Source organism: Podospora pseudocomata (genome assembly GCF_035222375.1).
Source record: "Podospora pseudocomata strain CBS 415.72m chromosome 1 map unlocalized CBS415.72m_1, whole genome shotgun sequence".
NCBI lineage: Eukaryota > Fungi > Ascomycota > Sordariomycetes > Sordariales > Podosporaceae > Podospora > Podospora pseudocomata.
In genome coordinates this window covers 4,932,240-4,955,421 of record NW_026946363.1, presented here as the reverse complement: position 1 = coordinate 4,955,421, position 23,182 = coordinate 4,932,240, and the positions used below count along the sequence as shown (strand labels likewise).

Below are 23,182 nucleotides of genomic sequence, written 5' to 3'. Positions count from 1 at the left end.
CCAGTATCGACGACACCTTCAGTACCCCGCAGCTCATACCTCCCGCAGCCGTGACACATATCGAACCCCAGAGACGATAAGGTTGCTGCACATTGTGAATTCCTGGGTCAAGCAGTGCACCGTCGGCACACTGTTGTGTGCGGCAGGACGGTTGGTGTACAAATTGCACCGTCCTCTGGGAAATTCTGAAGCTCCGGAAAAGCGCCGGTTGCTGAACAAGGCCAGCCGGGAAGGGAGTTCCTCTCCGTACAACAAGACAAAAGCGCGAGGGAGTATCTGGGACGGTGCTGGGAACTGCTGCGGCACAACTGGAGCAGCAGGAAGAATCAACCAGTCGCCAATCCCTCAAACTCGCCTCAGCCGCCATGTCGTCGTCGTCGCAACAACCGCCCACGAATGCCGTACCCGACACGCAACTAGGGCTGACAGAAGACGAGATTCAAATCCTTCGACATGGACAGCAGGCAGTAGCGGCAGCTGGGTCCTCGTCCTCCCGCGCCGCGAGCAGGGCGTCTTCGCAGGGGCTACTCATGATTGACAGCTCGTCTCTGTCCGCGCTGGGCCGACATTTTGACCGAGTCATGCAGCATATTCAGCAGCGGCTCGAGTACCTGATGGAACAATCGCAAATAGTAACTCTGAGCGTCTATGACCAGAGTGGTCAGCTCATCGACAATGCCGATGCCGAGATTGCGCGCTACCACGACATCATGGCGCAGATAGACGAGCTCGAGCTGGACTTTGACCGCATCAGACACATCCGGGATATTGTTAGGGACTATCGCCGGCGTGCTGAGGAGTTGGAGCGTGAGCTGGAGCGGTCAGGCGGCGGTGGGTCGTCGAGACGGGATCGTGGGCATCGGTCACATCGACATCGGACATGATAATAGTGGAGGTGGTTCCGCCGCTTCGCCATGGATTGGATTAAAAATAGGAATACTCGGGTCACGCGGCCAATCGCAGGACAAGGATAACAACTCAGGCTCACTCTTGAGAGCACACGGCTTGTTTACATATTCATCAACATACTACGTTTTATCACATCTTTGGGAGTGATGGGGGGACAAACAGTACCAGCATCATTTCCAAACATATGGCGGTCGGAAGGGAGACAGGCAGCAAGGTGATGATACACCCCCCCCCCCAAAAAGCACATAAGGCTGCATATTATACCCCTTGCATGGTGTAAAAGGGGATGGGCTGCAGCAATCACTTTTATGCTAATGGGTTGATCAACCCATAATCTTGAGCTTACAAAACTCATTTAATTCAAAAAGACGGACAAGGATGCCTCACGGCAAATGGAAAGAGGGGGCGAATCGGTATAGGTGGGAGAAGGGAATATGACAGGACAGGCCTCACGGCTGATTGGTATTATTACCACGTTTTTGTTGTTAATGTCTGAAAAGAAGTTGGCGTGGTGGAAGGGTTATATCATGACGCCTTACATGGATCTTACCGCTGGGCATGGTAAATGTTTAGCAAATCAAAGTATCATACGTTTTTGAAAAGCTCATGCGTGCCCATCCTGATTCGTCGAACCGGCCTATTCACCTCCTCACCAAGGTCATGGAGCTAGCAATTCTCGTTGATATTGGAGGATAACTCACCCAGCCAGCTCGTGGGATCTGCAGACTTCTGATTTAATGCACACCAGCCAAATGCAAAGACCAATTCATCAGAGAGGTATCTACCATTTATTCGGCTCTGTCTTTTGTTTTTTTGTTTTTTGGCGTGTCTAACAAGAGTAAGTAGTAAGTAGTATGTGACAAAGAATCTCCCTCCCAACTATGCCCACCCATTTCCGTACATTATTCATAACACATCCCATCGCCATTCCATTCCATTCCATTCCATTCTCATACATTGACCAACATTCAGACATTATACCCTTCCATCTTCCTGGTATCTAACAATTTTCGAGTATTTTTCCCCCCTCCCCTTTCACATTCGCCATGCTTCGCAAATGTTCCAAAAAAAAAAAATGTATCAACCGTGGTATCCTCCCAAAACTCCAAACAATCCCAAAAGCCAACCCCCACCTCACAAAGACAACCCATCATTCCCCCTCCTAATCATGCTCTTCCTAACCCTCCTCTTCTCAGTAAACCTCCTCAACCTCCTAATCCCAAGCTCACTCTCCATCTCCCCATTTTGCTGCTGCTCCCCCCCAATAAGCGGCACACCCGCCACCCCCTCCCCCCCAAACCCGAAATACCACCTCGGACTCATATCAATCCCCCCATTCCCCCTCCCCCCCGCCCCCATCCGTTCCAGAAGCTCCTCCTTGTTGACACACCTCTTGAAAGCCAGCTCCTCCCTCAACTCGTTGTTCACAAGATACCCCACCACCTCCGCCAGACACCCAACCCCATGCGGCATCCCCACCTCCTTCCTCTTTGGCACAAGACTCACCAACGCCACGAGATACAGCCCCAGCACCGCCAGCAAAAGAGTATAAGCAGGCATGTTAGCATACATCCTCACCTCTTGCTCCCAGTCCTCGACCACCACCCCGTCTTCTTCCCTTCTCGTTCTGGATAGTTTCGTCAAGGCCATAAACATCCCCCCTGCCAGGACCGGGATCGCCAGAAACAAAGTTGAGCTGAACGACAGAAACGCCGCGCGGAAATGCTTGTTCCTCAGGGCTTTGAAGCTGGATTCGAGGGGGAGGCAGGCTGGGTAGTCGACTAGGAGTCCCTCTTCCGCTCGGCAACCGCCGGGGGAAGATAGTGCCGCCCAGGGCGTGAGGATGAGGAAGTGGGTGGTTATGTGCTGGAAGCTGAGGAACAGCATCATCCCCAACAGGGAGGGGACAAACGCGTAGAGGAAATCCGCGGCGGAGAACGCGCCTGGTTGGGGGTCGGCGCGCAATCCGGGGGTGAAGCCCTTGCTTATACGAGTTGATGGGAGGAAGGAGACGACAAAGAGGGCGGCAAGGAGGATAACGCTCGCGATGATGAACCAGAGGAGTTGGCTTGTTCGCAATGACCAGGGGAGGTATCTGTGTCGGATTGTGGCGTTCGGGTCCGAGGCTTCGAGGTCGGGATGGTGATCGGGGTTTTCGATTAGGGGGCTTTGGTTGTTGAATGGTTGTTTCTCCATTCTTTGACCGCTGGTGACATCCGGAAAGGGAAGGAGGTTGGACTCGTTATCCATGGGGCTCCCAAGAGTATGCCAGAAACCCGGGCGACCATCTTTCCAGGTCCAGTACCCTAGCCTATCGTGAGCACGGCGGCGGAGGGCGAAGCGGATGCCCTCTATTCCGCGGGCGAGTTGAGTACCGCGATAGTCGGTCGCGGTGTTGGTTTCGGAGACGATGGCGATGTAATCGGCCAGAGATCGAGGGTCCCAAATCAGACCGGTCTTTTCGGTAGTTGCCCAGAATCTCCAGACGATGATTGTTGAAATGAGCAACAACAGGTATAACCCTACCAAGGCCCAAGCCACACCTTGACATGTGGCCCAAACCCACTGTCTCTCCTCCCCCTCTTCCGCAAGAATAACCGTAAAAAGCGAGCTCTGAAGCGGGATGGTAAAGTTCATCAGCCAAGTAACAAAGATCGGCACCCAGACATTCCACGGTCCGACAAACTTCGGCCAGAGAAACGAAGGGTAGAGTCTCTGGTATACCGCACCATCACGGACCTGGGGGTCGTGAGAAGCCAACCGCACAAACGGTAGGATCCGGAAGATGGTTGTGATGATGAACTGCGCATAGAGCAGGAAGACAGCCCCGACTAGTTGCGGGAGGATCCTAAAGACGAAATACCGGCCGCCCACGATGTCGTCCCAACCAACTAACCCCTGTTTTTGATGTGACCAAACAGCACCAAAGGCAAGAGCCGCGATCATCAGCACACATGTGGCCATGAACCCAAACAAAGCGGGTGCTCGTAATGGCCATGGCCTAAAGGTAAGTGGCGGTACTCCCTGGGTCTTCCATTCCCCAGTCCTGTTGAGAATCTCCTCCCTCTCCACTGGTCTCCATTCATGAGGCTGCGCAGGTTTCCTAGCACCTTTGAGCAAACTTTCGGCAAGCGAGTCGGCGGAAGCGGCTGGATTTGGTTTCGAAAATTGTGGATTAGGTGGTTGCAGCACTTCATCCCCCTCCTGAATTGGTCCCGTGGAGATAGGTCGTGGCGTTTGCTGAGGGTGTTGGTAAACCTGTCGGTCTGGTTGGTTCGGATATATCGACGGTCCAGCCTGTGCGCTGTCACTGCTCGAAGACTCATTTGCGGAATAACCAGTATCGCGATCACGGCGAGTGAGTGCTTCAATGGCTTGGTGAATATATGGAGTGTCGTCTACTCCTGGTGTTATGACTCCGTCCATTCGGGCAAGGTCCTCTCTGAAATCTGTCAACATCCTGGCGTTGAAGGCAGGCTCCCAGTCGGGCTGCTGATATCCTGGCGGTGAAGCCATGTTTGTCCCACGAAGATAAGGTCCCTCTACTATGACGGGCTGTCCATGTGCGCGCGCGACAGAGGGAGGGTTGTGAATTTGGTCCGCTCCGTAATCCGGCTCCGAATAGGTGGTTGTCGATGTAGGCCGGGCTGGGAAGTGAGAGAATTGTGTTTGTGTTTGTGGTGGTGGTGGTGGTGGTGGGAGGGAGCTGGGATGAGAGGCAGATGCTGCATGCCCCTCGTCCCGCTGTGGAGGTGTGACTTCGGAAGAAGAATTCGAGTGTGATCTTGGATGTTGTTGCTGTGCAAGATTGTACTGCAGATGTGTTCCTAAAATTGGCCGTGAGCAAGGCAATCCAATCGAGGGTGGTGGGGTTTGTCGGTGTACACACGAGGCTGCTGCTGCTTGTTGTTCTGGAAGCTCATGTCTCTTCTGCGAATCGGAGCGCAAACAAGAATGGGGCGCTTCTCGCTCAGAAACAGAAACCCACAGGTGACACGGCCAATTGGATCGTGATGGATGCGAAAACAGGATGGAAAGGAGGGAAGAGGCGCGTCATGTCATCATGCAAGATGCACAAGAAAGAAAAACGCAGGAAACCAGGGACTGCCGTGCTTCATGTTGTTTTCTGGAGAGGTTGGGCTTGTCCCTGGGAGAGCCAAGAGAATGGCGTGGGAGCTGGTGGTTGGGCGACGGGAACACCAGCCACCACTTTTCCCCATCAAACGACGACGCCCTGCATATTCGTCAAGAGCTGGTAAATGAGGCTTGTTGCGATCACCTGTCTAGACTGCAGCTAACTAACCAGCTCCCTAGCGCCGTGATCTTTTTCTTCCGAACTTAGACACCGTCTGTGTTACGCCGTGTTTCATCCCGTGTAATCCAATTTGGAAATCTGTTTTGACGGATGAGATCATGGCCGTTGACCAAGTGAACGTTTTGACGCGGGGCACGCCAAGCATAACCTGTGGTCCGTGCGGTAGGCGGGGCGACCCGCAGCCGGAGATCTCTAAACCGGGAAACTGTGCCTCGAACACTGGGATAGCTTCACTTTTGAAGAAGAGACCACGATTTCTTTGAGATGTCGATTGAAGCTCCAGCGACTACGTCATTTAATGCAGCGAGCCAAACTCCGTGTTATCTGCCTCTAACACAAACACTCATGCGACAACCACATTTTGGTGCCCCGTCACAACATAACCACCCTCCTTCGCAGGCTTCTGCTCAAACCCAACTTCTTCCAAAGCAAGCCTATCCTTCTCCTCCGCCGGCTCTCCCAGCAAGAACTTGCGCTGCCATGGTCCAACGAACATGCCCAGAGGGTCGACCTCATCTCTCACCTTCCTGAACTGGTGGAAATTCTCACCATACCACTGCTTGCTCGCAAACTCGTCCGGCGTGACAGCAAATGTCTTTGCCCAATGTGGCTTTCCGCCCAGATCTCTCATCAACCACTCGAAAGCCTCGTAGTACCTTTCCGTCGCATTGTAACTTGGGTCCTTATGGTAAGGTCGGTACATCGTCGCGTTGAGATACAACGCCGGTCCATCCTCAGGAGTGATATCCAACCAAGGCCTGTTTCCCCTTTCGCCGCTGGTCTTGACAGTGGTATCGCTGACCCTGACCTCAACCGGACTGTGCACCCAGAGACCCTCCGCACTGAAAGGAATCTTATGCTCAACATACCCCTCATCCCCGGGCTGTAGTCTATGCAACCAAGCCGCCAATCTCTGCAGCGCCTCCGGTCCCTTCGCAAGCGGAATAGCCCACTCATTCACAAACTGACTGTACAGACAGTTCAACAAGAAAGCCTTGTAACTCGGCTGCACCGCCCGCGTAGTTGTCGTTTCCCCATTCCCAAACCCATACTGCAGCCCAAACACAAACCACTCCACCCACGGAGTAATCCTAGGGAACCACCTCGCCAACGCCAGCAAGTTGTGGTAGACAAAATACCCAATCTTGCTGTCCTGAAAGCTCGTCGGCGGATCATAGTTCTTCACCACCCCCGTGTCCAAATCATTCTCATCCACCTTGTCCGCCTTCCAAACTACCGCCCTTCTCATGTAGGGGAACCACCACACCCTGACAAACTCGGATTGTTTCCAAAGTTTGGACTCCCACTCGGCAAACAGCTTGCTGTCGGAGTCAATCGATTGTTCCCATGCCAAACTGAACGCCTTGACTGCTCTGAATGTCACCTCGGTGACGATGCCGATGGCTCCCAAGCTGAGCAAGGCAGCGCGGAAGAGATCCGATCTCTCTGTTGGTGAGCAGAAGACTTCTTCACCGTTGGCGAGGACAATCTTGAGGGATTCCACTCCTTCGGAAATCAGGCCGTGCTTGAGGGAGCTGCCGTGAGTACCAGTAGAGATGGCGCCGGCGATGGACTGCTCGTTGATGCTTCCCATGCTGGGGAGGGCGAGGCCTTCCTTGTTGAGGGCCTCGCTGAGCTGCCATAGTCTGATGCCGGATTGGAGCACACAAATGCCGGTGGTGGGGTCAATCGAGAGGACACGAGAGTATTTGTCCAGGTTGACCATCCAAGAGGAGGTGCATGTGAGGTTCGAAGGGGAGTGCCCGGATCCGACAACAACCAGACGGCGACGGCAGCGGCGAGCAAGGTTGGTGATTTTGGTTATTTGAGGGAGGGTGGAAGGCTGGAGGTAGACTTCAGGGCGAGAGCTGAAGGTCCGAGCCCAGGTGCGGTGGGTGTGAGGGATGGGGGAGGCGGGGAAGGGGATGCCATCTGAGGATTCGGTGGTGATGATGGATCGGGTTTCCAGGGGGATGTGGGAGAGGTCCTCGGTTGGAGACGCCATTGGGGAGGCTCGGTGGTGAGAATGTCTCACTGAGCTCAATGACAAGACTTCCTTTGATAGTCGTAAGCTCGGAGCTCAGAGAGCGTAATGCGGGGTGACTGTGGGGAATCTGGAGGATGAGAAAATGCGGGACTAAACGAAGCAATGTTCTCCGTCTTCCCAGTATAGTTACTAGAACCACAAACTATACCCTCTTACAGGAAGTTAACCCTGAGGTGTGCGAGATATAATAAGACGCAATGATGTTTCTGAATTCTATCATTTCACCAGACGATGCGAGGTCGTTGCTCCCCTCCACTTGCCAAGACCCAGTCGATAACGCCACTGCTTTTGTGACCTTTGATTGGAGGGTGATTATCAGTTAGATTCATCTTGGCGATCCAGGGTCTGTCGATCGGGACCAGTCCCGAACTTCCCTTGTGTCTCGGAAAGACATCCGAAGTTCTAGACTACAATTATCGAAGAGGATTTCGGAGAGAACATAGTATAAGGATTGAGATCGAGGCTTAGTAAGTCGGTCATTCATAGAGTCTAGTGCCCAAGCCGGTGTTTTTGAGTATCTGTGAGTTCCGTCACAATATGCAATCTATCGACCAACAACTTAACCCATGTGTGAATGACTTTGAATACAGTGAACAAGTGAACGACCTTGGAGTGCATTCCGTCTTCAATGCTGGGCATCTTTCTTTCTTTCCGCCCGTTTCAGACCAGATTGAAGACTCTCTTGATCTTTTGTAATAAGAACGAAGTTTGACCAGATGGACACAGGTATCAGGATTGGAAAAAGCTTATGTCCTGGACATCGAGGTCTGAGTCTACTTGTCAGTGTCCGTCAATGTCAGTATCTGATGGATGCTTGACGCATGCTGCCGCTGTAGATGAAATTGTGTATGTGCGGACCGCAGCTCTCGTTTGTTGTCATTGAACTATGTTAGCCTTGTGGCGTGTTTCCATGCTTAACATGTGCAAACAACTTGGCAAGTTCTAGGTAACTCCATGATGAAGGTTTTCTTGTGCACTTTAGGTTAAGGTTAGGTATGTTGCAAACAAACTCTGTGCCTGCCTGTCCTCCAAGGTACCTGCCATAATGAACGGCTTGCCCTGCTCCCGTACCTTCCCGAAGTCCTGTCAAAAATAACCCCGCTGATATTGTCGTCGTCAAGGTGAAAACCACCCTGGTTGCACCTGCCTTCTTACTCCCACTACAACCCTCAGCTGCTTTGCGACTTCAGTCCCCAGCTCCTTCCCTCTTCTACTCTCTGCTTCCACTCTCTCCACTGACCTTCTTCTCTTCCTCGCCCCGCCTTCTCCCTTCCACTTCCCACTGCCACAATTCAGGACAGTGCCACCTGCTCCAACTGCAAAATCGATTCACATTCCCTTCTCCCTGATCCAGACACTTGGCAGAGAGAACCCAAGCAGTCAACCTACCATTGGTGGGCACCATCCTCTCTCGAAAAAACCCCTTCTTTCTCTCTTCCCATCGCATTCTGCGACCTCTACTGTTTTAGAGTTGACGGCCAAGAGCCAGTCAATTGTAAACCGTATATTTCCGTTCATTTCGGCTTCCATCCGACTTTCTGCTTCAGATAACGTGACTGAAACTATTATCAGGCGAGATGGGATCCTTGGGCCCTTACGTGATCGACCCATTGGCGGCCATGTCCGAGGTTCAGCTCATTCTCCATGCGCCTCCCGACTTCCCCATCAGCAAAAACACCGAGATTCTCGGCGTCTGCGGTATTGCCGACAATTACGCCAAAGCTGACAAATACGGCTGGATAGTTGCCGACTTTCTTGCCTATAAAGTCGGCTGCTACGGTCTTGGTCGTCCAAGTGATCATGTACGTTGATGACATTTGCTTCTGATGATTCGACGACTAGTGTCGAGTACTGATATGTCCAAAACAGACTTGGCTGAGCTCTCTCGATTTGCACTGCTTCCTTGAGAATGTTTCCACCAAACTGGATGCAGGTCCTGGGAGCCCTATGCGCAGAAAAATCTTTGGCCCCAACGGTGATCATATTACCACTGTTCCAGCCGACAATGCCGGATTTCTCAACGTTCTTCTCACGCAGATTGGCGACAGTGCCAAGTCTGCTGCCTCCAAGAACGTCCCCTTGGTTATTTTCATGTTCACGCCTGTCACCCCCGAGCATGATATTTGCATTGACTTCGGCGAGAAGAAATTCTTGACTACAGAAGAAATCTGTAGAACTATCGCGGAAGCCACGGGAAACCCCAATCTTCCCGTCACCTTGTTGACCCCTTCTGCGTTTACTGGGGGTTGGAACTGCCGGCCTAGTCTCATGGGGCCGTCGAGATGTTCCGCCACCAAAGCCATGGAGTTGATTGCGAGATCTTCGGGAGGAGCTTTTGCGGACACATTCATAAAAGTCTTTACCAGTCGTCAGTCGCCTCTGTTAGCCCGAGAGCATCAAGACATCGCACGGTATGACGACCTCATGCCGCTTTCTCCCACCGTGGAACAGAAGAACTTTCTACATCACCTCCAGGGCCGAGTTCACGAAATCTTGGAGCATGGATTCTCGCCTTTCGCTAACCGCCACACAGCCGTGGTGAATGGGCCCGACCCTTGGGAGATTCTCGCCCCCAGAATCGGTGTGCCACTGAAAGACTGGGGCCCGAGGTTCATGAATCGCCCTCTTTACGAGGCTGTCCGGCGCGTGGAGTTTTTCGGAGAAGCGTTCGGAGGAGAACGCAGCTCGCAGCTCTTTCACTTGTGCTACCTCATTGACATTGAGCTCAGCACCTGTCCCGGCGACTGGAACAAGAAGACAGCCGGAATGACGCAGGAGCTGTACCGCGGCTTCACGGAGCACCCCAACCCTGACGATGACCACTTCAAGCAAGTTTTCGATGCACTTGATTATCGAGCCTCCTCCATGAAACTGGCTCACTGTGTTGCCAAGGCACTGCATCTACCGATGCCTGGCAATCTGAAGTGCCGTTACTGGAACGACGGCTACGATCAGGATGACGCCTTTTACAAGAGGCATGCTGCGGCGTTTGGCGAAGCGCACAACCTGTTTGATCAAGTCGCCGTTCGTCCTAGAGAGAGACGACATGACTACAAAGTTGTGCGATTCTTGCGTGCATCGCGCTGGCTCTCGGCTTGCATTGCCATGAAGTTTGCGAACGATGGCACCGATACTGCCAACGTGAAAATTTTCGTCAACAGCAGTGTTACGGACTTTATTACCCAAGTCAAGGATTTGCAACTCGGCTTGCTTCTGCAAGACAAAGACGTCCTCAAGGCCAGCTCTCGCTGGCTTGCCGCCATTGGTTTCGGCGATAGTCGTAACATGGAAATCCTGGGGGCGATTGATACCAGCAGCCCGTCCCTCGAGGTCTTTTTCCCGAGCCCAGTTGCTCCGGTCTATGTCGACAAGGGCAAGGGTAAGGAAGTGGCCAAGGTTGAGGAACCGCCATCTCTTTGGTTTGAGAAACAGAACCAATCCCCGGTTTATCCAATTCAGCAGGCGCAGGTCAATGTCGGACGTGACGGTGTGGTGTTTCCAGCTGAGGAGCGCGCTGATGAGTTTGCGTTGCAACAGGCTCTCCTCAACGAAGCCAAATTTAACAAGGAAAAGGAGAAGACTGTTATTGAGCCAGCTTTTCAGCATCACAAACCCCTGATCAGCATTCACCAGCCTCCCGCCCCGACTCCGGCTCCCGAATTTCAGACTCCCAGATCCCCGGTGCGCAAGTCTCCTGTCACCACTGTTGTCGAGCCTACCATGGCGTCAGCTTCGGAGCCTGTGTCGACAAAGGCCCCATCGTCATACACCCCGGACACGCCGTTTTCAGGCTACACGGCAATTGTCCAAGAAGGTAGCAGATAAGGTGCTTACCAAACCTGATGAGGTCAAGGAAGTCTTTGCGCAGATCCTCCAGGACGCCATGAAGATTGCTCTCTCACGGATGGATGCGTCTGCTGACAGTCGTTTGTCCGCTATCCTTTCTCCTGGCCCACCTCCTCCCAGTGTCGTCCAGCCTGCCAGGTCTACGACTGTTGAAGCACTGGCAGTTAACAACCCGACACCTCCCAGATCTCCTGTCCAGCCGACAACTCTCTCTTCCGTACAGAAGTCCCCCCAGAGAGCGATTAGGGACCAGCTGGAGGACACCTCAGGAGAGCCAAAGGTTGAGACTGATCCCGCCTCCGCGCCCCAGGCCAACACTTTCGTGGTCCCCAGAATACGGCCTCCGAAGATGCGGCGCTCAGACTCGCCTCCGCCGATGACTTTTGGGCTCGTGCTGTCAGCATCTCGCACAAGAATTACTAGGTTGGATTTCTGAAGTTGTAACTACGCATTTGCAAGGAACGAACGAATGTTTTGTAAAATGGGAATTGTTGTGTGGTTGGCAGAAGGGTTGGAGGAAGGTTTTCCAGCCATGGAAGTCGGACAACCTTTTTTCTGTGCACTTGGGTGAGAAGCCTGAGGGATTTCTGGGGAGAACTTTTTGCTAAATTACTAGGAACTGTCATTGGTGTTAGACCAGATCACTCTGGCAGCGATCATGGTAGATAGGGTGAGCTGACAGATTTTGCCTTGTGAGATTTGAGTCTCAATTGTGTCGTTATGAATGTGGTGCGTTATGTTGGTTGCATGGCCGATCATCTGACTAGCAAACAACTTGTTAGTAGAAAGCAAGGGGTATTTGACTTGTTTTTGAATTAATTTGTTTATCTATGTAGTACTCCCCACCGTTTGAAGAGGAGAAGGAAGAGGTTGAACAATCATGTGTCGTGTACGGATATCTAGTGTGTGAAAAATGTATAGAGGAAAGTATATGTACCTTTTTGTTTCCCCCCATTACATGTACAAAATCAAGCAAGCCCGCCTCTTGAATGATATATATATATATCAAATCTTTCAAAGCGCCATAAACACCCCCCCCAAAACCGCCATCAAACTCGTGATTCCCACAACCCCCATGATCTCTCCCACTCCCGTCATCCCAAGTTTGACGGCGGCATTATTCTTGGTAGTAACCAGCGTCATGACCGGCCCCGTAGTAGGTGTAAAAGTAGTCTGCTGCGCCAACACCCCCGTCACCTCGGGCAACCCCTTTGTTTTCGTCGCAGTCTCCGTCTCCGTGGCATTCTTGCCTTCTCCTTCCTTCAGCTCAATGATCCTCGAGCTGCTCGAATTCAAGTTCGCCTGCCCCATGCCCACTTCGTAATTCCCCAGGTCAAAAACCACGTATGCTGATCGGAGGAAAGTGTCGCCTAGGAGGGTGAAGTTGGGTTGCTTGACCGTGCCGGTCGTCTCAAAGATTTCGGTGGATTGGATACCGAATAGGCAGGCGTTTTTGAAGGGAGCGTCATCTGGGGGGACGTAAGATGGCGACAAGACGTCGAGGACCATTTCCCACACCGGGACACGGATTGAGGCTGTGGAGTTGAGAAAGTAGAATTGGAAGGAGAGGGAAGGGGAGGAAGAGGTGAGGTAGGCGCAGTTGATGAGGAGCATGTCTAGTTCTGGGTCGAAAAACGTGTCCAGGTTTCCGATGAGGATATCGACCATGTCGTTCGGGAGGTATGAGAGTGTGGTGCCCGAGTCGAGGACTGCTGGGGCGGCATGGTCGAGCATGGAGGTTTTCATGTCGAGAGTGGTGGAGTTGGGGAGGGTGACTGCTAACGAGGAGAAGTCGATCTCGAAGGAGGTGTACGTCCCGTTTGTGGCCAGTAAGGGGATGATTTGGAGGGGGCCGATGAACTTGTCCGTATCGATACCGCCAAAGAGGATGGAGCCCGCGTCGGTGCGGCGATCGTTGAGGTAGAGGGAGAAGGCCTTGGACGAGATGAGGTTCTGGTTGGCGAGCTGATCGATGATGTTGGGGTATTTGGTTGCAGCTTTCTCGCTGGCGGCGAAACCTAACCCAAGGATTCCTGTGTTGCGTTTGGCTTTGGTCACATAGGCTAGCTGGAGGGATTTGATCGTCGTGCCACCAATGGTAAAATCGTCTTGCATCCAGCCCCCGGAGGCTATGCCGCCGTCAAGATACTTGATTTGAAAGCCTCGGGGGTCGATCACCTTGTGGGTGGAGGATTTGCTGGGGTTGAACGTGTCGACGCATATTAACTGAGTCTCTTGTTGGAGATCGTCATCAATGCAGAGGTCGGCTTTGTGGCTCAGGACCCAAGCGTCGCTGCTGCCCGTGTCCAGCAGCATGGTAATGACCTGCGGTGGTGTCCCAAGACTGACACGCGCATAGTACCCTCCGCCTGCCATGAAGTTGATCAGCCGTTCCGAATGGGTGGCGGCCCTTTTGCCCAGCACGGGTATGGAACCCAAGTGCACTCCTGGCACGCCTCTCGAGACATTGAACTGGACGACATTTTGCGCGAAAACTCCCGATGCCAGAGCCAACACGGAAGCAGCAACCAATTGCATTTCGGGTGGCTTCTAGGCTCGAATTCGGCCTGATCGTAGGGGGAAGTCGTTCAGGGGCTCGACCCCTGAGCCAGTTGCTGAAAGCTTTCGTGTTGCAATCCAGGCCGTCCAGACGGCTGGGACTGAGAAGATCGAATGGAGGCCTCGAGGCGGTTTGGCTGGAAGGGGGAGCTCGATGAACGTCAAGGCATGTCGGAGATATCGCCGAGACTTCGCGCTGCTGGCAATGGGCGATATATGCGCTTGGCTCGGATGTGTTTCTTTCGTATGTTAGTCACGTCAATAGGGAATGGCAGTCTGGAGAGCATCGACAATGTCTGAATCCATCGTGGAGAGACTGGGGGGAAACATACCAGTGAGGAACCAAAACAGATACACGAGCTTGAAGCAACACTGGACGGAACCGGTGATGCTTCTCGCCCTTGGGGTTCCGTCGCCATTTTAAATGTCCTTGATTCCCTCTCAGCCCTTGGCGTCGCGCGGCGTCCCAAGTCTTGGACTGGTCTGGGCGTTGTTCTGGGCAGGACCCCTCGTTCACGCAAAGACCAATCCACGCTGTATTTGTCCTTGGCGCCGAGACCGATCAGCACTGTCGCAGGTGCTCGTTTGGGGAATGCCATGGGCGCTCCTCTGGCTCACGGCCTGGGCAATCTTGGGCACCGCGGCCATCCGACAAGCTCTGACGCCTCTTCCCGAGAGGATTCCGCATTGTTGCAAATCTGTGCCCAACAAGACCTGATCTTGCGTTTGCGCTCCCGGTTCACTCGTGGAAAATGTACGAGACGCCAAGCCCAAGCGGCTCTTGGGATCTTGGGAGGCTTGCTGGGCGTCCCATGATATCTCGGACAGGTGGGTCTTCTCATTCAACGGTCACTACAAATACTTTTCAGTTTGAGATGCCCAGTCAATACGGAGTAGTAGGGTGGTGGGAGCCGCATGCGAAAGCAGCAAATACCGACAAATTAGTGAATGTTAGGGGCGATGTTGGACGCACCGCGCAGAACATGCATATCTGACAATTTGACGATGCCTTTCTTGAGCAAGCTGAGGGAGGGCTGTCGTCCATTTGGGGGAACGACGAGTGCCGTTGAGATATTCCGTCACTCGGGTGTTCGGCACTGACGGCGCTAGAAGAATCCAGGCTGTCGCAATTCAAATTTCCCGATGGCCGTCTTCACCTCGACTATTTTGTGGGAGTTTCCGGTCGATTGCTCCTTTCACCGTCTTTGCTTGACGTCGCCAAGTTGCCCAGCTCAGGCCCAGCAACTTGGCTCAACTCTCGGCCAACATGTGTCTGCCGAAATCCGCTCACCTGGGGGCAAAATCGAGCGATGCAGTTCTTAAGGGCTTGTCATCCATTTTACTTGTATCTTGACGTAAGGGATAATTCTGTGTCTCTACTGTACATATAATTTACCAGATATCACGTGAAGTTTGTGGAGTATGCAGGATAGTCTTTCCGCATGTAAGTCGGTCTCGGTAACCGTCGGCCTGAGCAAAGCGCAAAGCTAATTGCAGGTGCTACTATCAAAGTCACATGTCAAGGGAGAGGTAGATCCATGACGAAGGTTTCATCGAGAAATCCAAAGACTCAAGAGTAGCATCAGAAGAACAGATACCAGATCATCAGACATGAAGACTACAGATTGGCCAGCACCGGTAGTGATCCGATATGTGCGTGCGGGAGGTGCCGGCTCGGCCCCACCTTCCACCACCTCTGCTCTAAGACCGGGCCCGGTTAATCAGAAAAAACACCGCACCGAACATCGGATTGGGGCATAACTCACACACATTTTCGCTGGTCTGATTGGGCAAAGAACTTACTGACTTACTCACTCGCAACTTTACACTACATCGAAAAAACAAGGTTCGAGTCACCACCACAGCAGCAGTCATCAGACAACATCACACAGTACAGCATGTCGATCCCAGTGGTGACAAACATTGAGCTCAGCTCCCTGGCCAAGCTTGCCAGCGGCAAGGTGCGGGATCTTTACAATGTCGACGATAAGACGCTGTTGTTCGTAACGACGGACCGCATCTCAGCCTACGACGTCATCATGGCCAACGGGGTGCCCCTCAAGGGCGCTGTTCTCACAAACATCTCGGCCCATTGGTTCAAGGTACTCCAGGAGCGGATCCCGGATCTCAAGACTCACTTCATCACCCTGGACCCTCCTGCCAACCTCGGCGATGCCGACAAGGAGCTGGTGCGCGGCCGCAGCATGCAGGTTCGCAAGCTCAAGGTATTCCCTGTCGAGGCCATTGTGCGTGGCTACATCACGGGAAGCGCGTGGAACGAGTACAAGAAGTCGGGCACGGTACACGGACTGGCCGTGCCTGCCGGCCTCCAGCAATGCTCCCCCTTCCCGGAGCCCATCTACACCCCCAGCACCAAGGCCGAGCTGGGCCAGCATGACGAGAACATCACCCCCGAGCAGGCGGCCAAGATCGTTGGAGAGAAGTACGCTGCACGCATCGAGGCTCTGGCGTTGAAGGTCTACAAGGCCGGTGCGGCCTATGCGGCTGAGCGGGGGATCATCATTGCCGACACCAAGTTTGAGTTTGGTCTGGACGAGGAGACAGACGAGATTGTCCTCATTGACGAGGTTCTCACCCCCGACAGCTCGCGCTTCTGGCCTGCGGATGAATATGAGGTTGGCCGGGACCAGGACAGCTTCGACAAGCAGTTTTTGAGAAATTGGTTGACCAAGGAGGGGCTCAAGGGCAAGGATGGTGTTGAGATGCCTGCTGATATTGCTCAGTCCACCAGCGAGAGGTATTTGGATGCTTTCAAACGTCTGACTGGCAAGACATTGCAAGAGGCTCTTCAGGGGTAAGGCGTCATCGTGGTCAGCTGCGGGGTGGTGAGAAAAAAAGATGCACCGAGAATGAGGGGCAGCATCATTATCTCTCTTACCTATCTAATCAAGCATTGATTGCTAGACCAGGGCAACCAGGTAACTCGGGGGCATCTACCAGCTTGCAGTTGATGTAGGAAAGAAGATGCGATTAAGCCACCGGGCGTCTTCAGAAGTGGTGATCCCCATTTAACAAGTGTCCTCCTCTGAACCCTTGCTGTCTTCGTTCACATCTCTTCACACATGGCTCGACAAACCGACTGCCCCCTGAGGCCGGGCCGGAAAGGTCCCGCTGTGATTGCTGTCAATTGGGGCCCAAAGATGCAGATTTGACAGTGATATGCATGGGATTGTCGGGTTGGCCTATCGTATCGAGATGGGCATGTCACAGAATAAAAATAGTGTGGTGTGTAGAACCCCTCATTGGCCCTCCGCGGGCAAGCACCATGGGGACGGGTAATGCTGCCCGCTGTCGGGTGTAGCGTGGTGGAGGAGGCTGTTTTCCCCCCAATGATGCCGACATCCTAGAACGGCGCCGGGTGCTTCACCTGGTTGGATACTGATGAATGGGAATGCCTGTGTTGTCAAAGTCTTGCCCGTTAGGGGTCCTGACAAAGACGGAGCGGTTGCATCTCCACTAGAAAGTTCGGTGGGTCGACCTGGTAACCCAGTGCTGCTGGCATCAGTCAACCGCAAAATTTCTGGGAATGACGGGATTTTTGGATGCATGCTGACCACAAATTCTGCAATGTCTGGTGATATTGCCAAGTGCCACCACTCCCAAAGGAGACGTTAGCGGATTACGCCGCTGAACACCCACTGAAGATGTGCGGCGGACGGAGGGGCGGGCGAACCAGGCGCCCACTCAGCGCCGGTTCCAGGTCCCATGTCGACCGGCCGCGGTCTGGAAACAAAGATCGACGGAAACCGGTCCTCCACATCCCACCTCCCCACGATTGTTGCTTTAGCACACCTCACATTTCTCGTCAACAAGCCAGGCCGGCCCGAAAATACGGACACTGGTGTAGGGATGGAAAGAAGGCATTTCTTCTGAACTGCTCAACGCTCTTTTGTTCCCCTCTCCTAACCAACAGCAGCTGAGCTACCCCCGCCTCGCCGCACACTCTTGGTCACCTGGCAAACTCGATTCGGGTTGCACGTCAACCTCGATTTCCTGATCTCTGGTTGCGACTTCCCCCAACCTCTACGCTCGCGTGTCGCATTGGAAAACAACACCATACGTCAGCAACAGATAATGCATTGCGCCCTGCCAATCCGCCCATACGGCCGTCCATTTTTCTCCTTCCATCGCGAAAGCTGATTCTCTTTACCCGCATCCCACCCGCCACTTACACACCACTTCCGACCTTGAGAACACAGCCATGCGCTCCTCTTTCTTGGAGACGAGCATTATCGATCTGCTAGAGGCCGACCCGAGACCTTCGTTCATTGTCGCCCTCATCCCTCACCCGCCCACTGTCGTCTACACGAACCCGGCCTTTGGGGAACACCTGGGCCTCCTCGAGCTTGTAACAGCCGCAAAGGAAGACAATGCCCCTCTATGGGAATGGATCTCGGGCGGCTCGACGGCAACGACCGCCGGGCCGTCACTTTCTTACTCCGACACGTACTGGACGAGAGCAGTAGTAAATGAAGAGATGGTGGTAGTGGGCGCAAATGAGCAGGCGAAACCACCCTCCAGGCCCGTACCGCCCACAATACGAGTCGAGTCGACGACCCCTGGCCCTGGTCCAGACAAAAGCATTGCGGAACCGACGCCTCGGCGCACGAGACCGCCTGTTGAATTTGCGGAGACGGATACTGTTATTGAGATAGCATCGGAAAGACCCCCCTCCGCACCGGTCTCACCGGCTCGACCGGTACATGCGCTGGATAACCGGACTAAATCTACATCTGCCGTGGTTCAGACTACTACAAAAGACCGGCTGGCTTTGCGCGCTGAAACCGTTCAGTCTTTATCTCTGGAACGGTCAGCCTCAGACCCAGGATGGATTCTGCCCGATATCGACCCAGGTAAAAGTTCTTTTTTGTTTTGATACAGAACATAGGCTGACGTGCAATTCCAGAGGAGCCGTTTTTCGGAGATGTAATCGACAGTGTGAACTGGGCCGCAACCCCACTTGGGCCTCAGAAGAGCTGGTCTTCGAGACTAGAGCAGACCTTCAACCAAATCCTCGTCGACAGTCGGCCAATAGCACTGTATTGGGGTCCGGAGTACACCATGATTTATAACGAAGCCTATAGCAAACTGTGCGGTTCTCGGCACCCGGAAATGCTGGGAATGTCTGTGGATGATGCTTGGCACGAGGCAGGAAAGATGCTCAAGGATACGATGCGGAGCTTTAGCCTTAAGCAAAAGGGCGTTGTGGAGGACGAGTGGAGGTTCTTTATTGAGCGCGAGGCCGAGGTGGAGGGCGGTCCGAACTGGCAGGAGGAGACGTATCTCAAGTGGTCGCTTATACCCGTTGTTGAAAACAATGAGTATTTGGGATTCATGCATGCCGTGGCCGAGACGACGAGTATGAGGTTGTGGGAACGGCGGATGAAGATGCTGATTGATTTGGGCGAGGTTTTGATCACAGCGAGGGACGTCAAGAGTTATTGGGAGAAGACGATCGAGCAGCTCAGGGCGGTTGACCCTCAGTACGACATTCCGCTGGCGATTCTCTACAGTGTTGACGAAGACCCCGAAGCTTCTTCTGCCCCCCCTTCTCCTAGCCTGGGACCTTCCAAAATTTGCCGGTTGGAAGGGGCATTGGGTGTGCCCGAGGAGCATCCTATTGTTCCGCACACGATCAGCTTGCGCATGAGTGATGACGGACTTGCGGCGGCCTTCAGAGAAGCGCTCAAGGCACCCCACCCGCTCTTGTTACAGACGCATGATGAGAGTCTGCCAACACATCTGCTGGAGGGTCTGCAGTGGAGGGGATTCAACGACGACCCCTGCCGAGCGGCCGTCATCTGTCCGATCCGACCTACCAAGAAGGAGAATGTCATGGGCCTTCTCTTTCTGGGGCTGAATCCCCGGCGCCCGTACGACAACGATTACAGGCAGTACATTTCGTTACTGAACCAGAAGCTCGCGACATCTCTGGCATCGATTGTGTTGTTGGAGGAGGAAGCGAGACGGGGCCGCAACGCTGCTGAGCAAGCTGCGTATGATCAGGCTATGCTCAAGGAGAAACTTGCGGTCCAGACCAAGGAAGCAAACGAGTCAATTCAAATGTTTGAAGCCGTGGCTGAGTTCGTGCCGGTGGGCATGTGCTTTGGAGATCCGGAGGGAAACATCACTTTTGCCAATGATGCCTGGTATAAGATTACAGGGTATCCTGGGACGGGTCCGGTGAAGAGCTCTGGGTTCTTGGCGTGCATTGTGGAGGAGGACAGACAGATGCTTGTGTCGCAGTATGACAGGCTCAAGTCGGTGAACAACGTCGAGTTTGAGTTTAGGGTGAAGCAGCAGGCCAATTTGGAGGTGCCGCTGACGAGGACGTCGCCGAGTTTTGAGAAGGCGGGGCTGGATCTGTCGTCGGTGGAGGATATGAAGGAGAGGCATGTTCTTGCTGCCGCGAGGGCGGAGAGGGCGGTGGATGGGAGCATTCTGAGGGTATTGACCTGCCTTACGGACGTTACTGCGCACAAGAGGGCTGCTGAGGAGGCGGTCAGACGGGCTCAGCAGGCGGAGAACTTGAAGAGGATGGCCGAGTTTGCAACGGTTGGGCTTTATGACATGGATCTGGAGGGGAAGCTACTAGGGGCCAATAATGTCTTCTTTGAGATGTGCGGGCTCGAGAAGGTTGACCCGTCTGAGGTCGAGCTTCGGCCCTGGAAGGATTGTGTGTGTGAGGAAGATCACCTGCAGATTACCGAGAAGATTGAGACGATGGTGAGGCAGGACAAGGTGCAGAATGTGGAGGTTCGCTTGAAGACGGCGTGGACGGCCGACGACGGGGCTGGCCACAAGGTCATTGTGCCGAACCGTTGGGTGCAGGCTACTTTGATGCCGGTGCGGACGACAGAGGGGCAGATCCAAAGCTTCACGGGCTGTCTGAGCGATGTTTCATTGCAGAAGTGGCAGCTTGACATGGAGAAGAAGAGAAAGGAGGAGGCGATTGAGTCGAAGCGACAGCAGGAAAACTTTATCGATATGACTTCACACGAGATGCGGAATCCGCTAAGCGCGATCGTCCACTGCGCAGATGCCATCATCGCCACGCTTGCGAGGGTCCAGGAGCTGGTCAGCAACCCACCTTGCGGCTCTGCAGCCTGTGCGGCTCTTCCGAGACCCGAGTCTCGCGATGGGCTGTCGCTGAACACAGACATTAGTGAGGACTGCAGCACAGATGTGATTGGCCTCATCGAGAGCAGTATCGATAGTGCCGAGACCATTGTCGGATGTGCCCAGCATCAGAAGAGGATTGTGGACGATATTCTTACCATGTCGAAGCTCGACTCGAAATTGCTTGCCATCACGCCCATCACGGTCAACCCGATTCTCATGGTTCAAGAAGCGCTCAAAATGTTTGAGATTGAGGCTCGCAGGGTGGATATCAATCTGAGCATGGTGGTCGACCAGTCTTACCGCGATCTCGGGATCAAGTATCTGGACTTTGATCCGTCAAGGCTGAAGCAGGTTCTCATCAATCTTCTTACCAATGCTCTCAAGTTCACTAAGACAGGACCGACGAGAAATGTGTCGGTGGCCATCAGCGCCAGTCTTACCCGACCGACGGAGGCGGCGAGCTCTAGTAAGGTTCAGTTTATCCCTCGGTCGGAGGAGGACTACTTTGGACATGACCCGTCCAATCCTGCTCCCCGCACCCACGGGAAACCAGTGTTTGTCATGTTCGAGGTCAAGGACACGGGACAAGGTCTTACCGATGAGGAGAAGAAGAGCCTTTTCAAGCGCTTTGTCCAAGCCTCCAGTCGCACCCACGTCAAGTACGGCGGGTCAGGTTTGGGGCTGTTTATCAGCCGCCGGCTGACGGAGCTTCAAAACGGGGCGATAGGTGTTGCCAGCCAGCCGGGGGTGGGCAGCACGTTTGTCTTTTACATCGAGGCTTCCATCCCCAGCGAGGAATCGAGACAAGAAGCCGAGGCGGCGGCGCTGGCGGCAAGCAAGATGTCTGCTCTTAAGTTGAGTGGGAAGGTGAACGGCATCGGCAACTCGGCCAGTAGACGGGCGGCGAATGGGGGCTCGCCGAGTGAATCGACGGTCATCACTCCGGGGGGGAGTGTTTCGAGGCCTAGTCCGATTACCCCATCTACGGGGAGCGAGGTCAGCACCCCGCCGTTGTTTCCGTCAGGGTTGTCGACTACTTTTATTCCGTCAACCAACAGCCTGTCTACCCCTCCGCCAACGATCAGCGGGATTCTGGTCGTGGAGGATAACCTGATCAATCAGCTTATTACTCGTCGATGGTTGGTGAACATGGGTTTCAATGTCGATGTGGCCAATCACGGGGTGGAGTGCCTGGATAAGTTGAGGAAGACGGATCGGTTTGTTTTTTCGGGTAGTGACGAGGGGGAGAGCAGCAGCAGAGAGAAGAAGTTTTCTCTGTCGGTCATCCTGATGGACATCGAGATGCCTGTGCAGAATGGCCTGACGTGCACGAGGCATATTCGGGAGCTGGAACGGAAGGGGATGATCAAGGGGGGGAGGATACCGATCATTGCTGTGAGTGCGAATGCGCGGATGGAGCAGATTTTGGAGGCGAAGGAGGCGGGGTGTGATGATGTTTTGGTGAAGCCGTACAGGATGCCCGAGTTGTTGGAGAAGATGAGGTTTGTTGTTGCGCAGGTGAATGGGAATAGGGTGGAGAAGGGGAATGGGGAGGAGGTTACATGATGTTAAGTATTTTTCTTTCTTTCTTTCTTTCTTCCTTCACTGCTCTTACTTATGGGGAGCCGGGGGAACATGGGGGTATTTTTAGCATTTAGCAGAGAACAGGCGCGACTTTTTTTGGCACTGGCGAGCATGGCTTCTTTTTTTTATAAATGGGGAATTGTTATCAAACCATGGAAGGGGAGTTTTCGGTGTGTGGATGGGGATTGGGACTGGTTGGTGAATATTTAACAGTGAATTAAAGTCTTTTATTTTGGTTGTTGTTGGTGGTGGTGTCTGGGGGGTCGTGTTGCTGAGATATCTATTTGCTGTTGTTGTTTGTTGTGTGTGTTTAGTCGTGATAGTTGATGTTGGTGGTTGGTGGTTGGCTGTTGGTTGTTGGTGATGAATATTAATGATGATATCAGGACTTTATTTTTGACTTGTTATCTGACTCATGCAGTGAATGGGACTGTCGGACCTCCACTTCTTTTTTTTTTTCTTTTTTTCTTTTTTTTTGGTGTCAGCTAGTCTTGACTGCGGCCGCCCTTGGAGCCACCAGTCAACTGAGACATTGGCCATGAGGCAGACAACTTTCGACAGCGGGCGGACGTTGAACATGGGGGAGATCCGGAGGCGTAGACCGGTCTTCTTTTATTCCCTGGAAACTTTTCTGATCACCAGTTTTGGTGTCTGGAGCTAGTGGATTGTTTGGCGGTTACACGACGACACCTTGACACGACAGGCTGGAATGATTCGACATCGGGGGAAATGCGGGGGGTGGTGAAAACCTCGTTGGTCCATGGAGGAGGGAGCTGTCG

General features: G+C 53.4%; 7 protein-coding genes across 7 annotated transcripts; 4 read left to right on the top strand and 3 right to left on the bottom strand.

Annotated features, from left to right (window-relative positions):
- Positions 1–365: 365 nt before the first annotated feature.
- QC762_117150 (uncharacterized protein) lies at positions 366–884 on the top strand (the record flags this gene model as incomplete). Its single annotated transcript, XM_062886139.1, has 1 exon — positions 366–884. One exon carries the CDS (start codon positions 366–368, stop codon positions 882–884), a length of 519 nt encoding a protein of 172 aa, XP_062749191.1.
- A 1,159-nt stretch (positions 885–2,043) lies between these two features.
- Positions 2,044–4,832, bottom strand: QC762_117140 (uncharacterized protein; the record flags this gene model as incomplete). Its single annotated transcript, XM_062886138.1, has 2 exons — positions 2,044–4,736; positions 4,799–4,832. 2 exons carry the CDS (start codon positions 4,830–4,832, stop codon positions 2,044–2,046), a joined length of 2,727 nt encoding a protein of 908 aa, XP_062749190.1.
- Positions 4,833–5,567: 735 nt separating this feature from the next.
- Positions 5,568–7,600, bottom strand: ALO1 (D-arabinono-1,4-lactone oxidase; the record flags this gene model as incomplete). The annotated part of the gene is made up of 2 exons (XM_062886137.1): positions 5,568–7,280; positions 7,502–7,600. The coding sequence occupies 2 exons, from the start codon at positions 7,598–7,600 to the stop codon at positions 5,568–5,570; spliced, it is 1,812 nt and encodes a 603-aa protein (XP_062749189.1).
- Positions 7,601–8,407: 807 nt separating this feature from the next.
- QC762_117120 (uncharacterized protein) lies at positions 8,408–11,779 on the top strand. The gene is made up of 3 exons (XM_062886136.1): positions 8,408–8,766; positions 8,844–9,073; positions 9,141–11,779. Exons 2-3 carry the CDS (start codon positions 8,849–8,851, stop codon positions 11,094–11,096), a joined length of 2,181 nt encoding a protein of 726 aa, XP_062749188.1. The 5' UTR covers positions 8,408–8,766; positions 8,844–8,848; the 3' UTR covers positions 11,097–11,779.
- A 352-nt stretch (positions 11,780–12,131) lies between these two features.
- On the bottom strand, positions 12,132–13,655 carry QC762_117110 (uncharacterized protein; the record flags this gene model as incomplete). The annotated part of the gene is made up of 1 exon (XM_062886135.1): positions 12,132–13,655. One exon carries the CDS (start codon positions 13,653–13,655, stop codon positions 12,132–12,134), a length of 1,524 nt encoding a protein of 507 aa, XP_062749187.1.
- Positions 13,656–15,574: 1,919 nt separating this feature from the next.
- ADE1 (Bifunctional purine biosynthetic protein ade1) lies at positions 15,575–16,495 on the top strand (the record flags this gene model as incomplete). Its single annotated transcript, XM_062886134.1, has 1 exon — positions 15,575–16,495. The coding sequence occupies one exon, from the start codon at positions 15,575–15,577 to the stop codon at positions 16,493–16,495; it is 921 nt and encodes a 306-aa protein (XP_062749186.1).
- A 1,403-nt stretch (positions 16,496–17,898) lies between these two features.
- On the top strand, positions 17,899–22,927 carry QC762_117090 (uncharacterized protein; the record flags this gene model as incomplete). The annotated part of the gene is made up of 2 exons (XM_062886133.1): positions 17,899–18,550; positions 18,622–22,927. The coding sequence occupies 2 exons, from the start codon at positions 17,899–17,901 to the stop codon at positions 22,383–22,385; spliced, it is 4,416 nt and encodes a 1,471-aa protein (XP_062749185.1). The 3' UTR covers positions 22,386–22,927.
- Between the last annotated feature and the right edge of the window lie 255 nt (positions 22,928–23,182).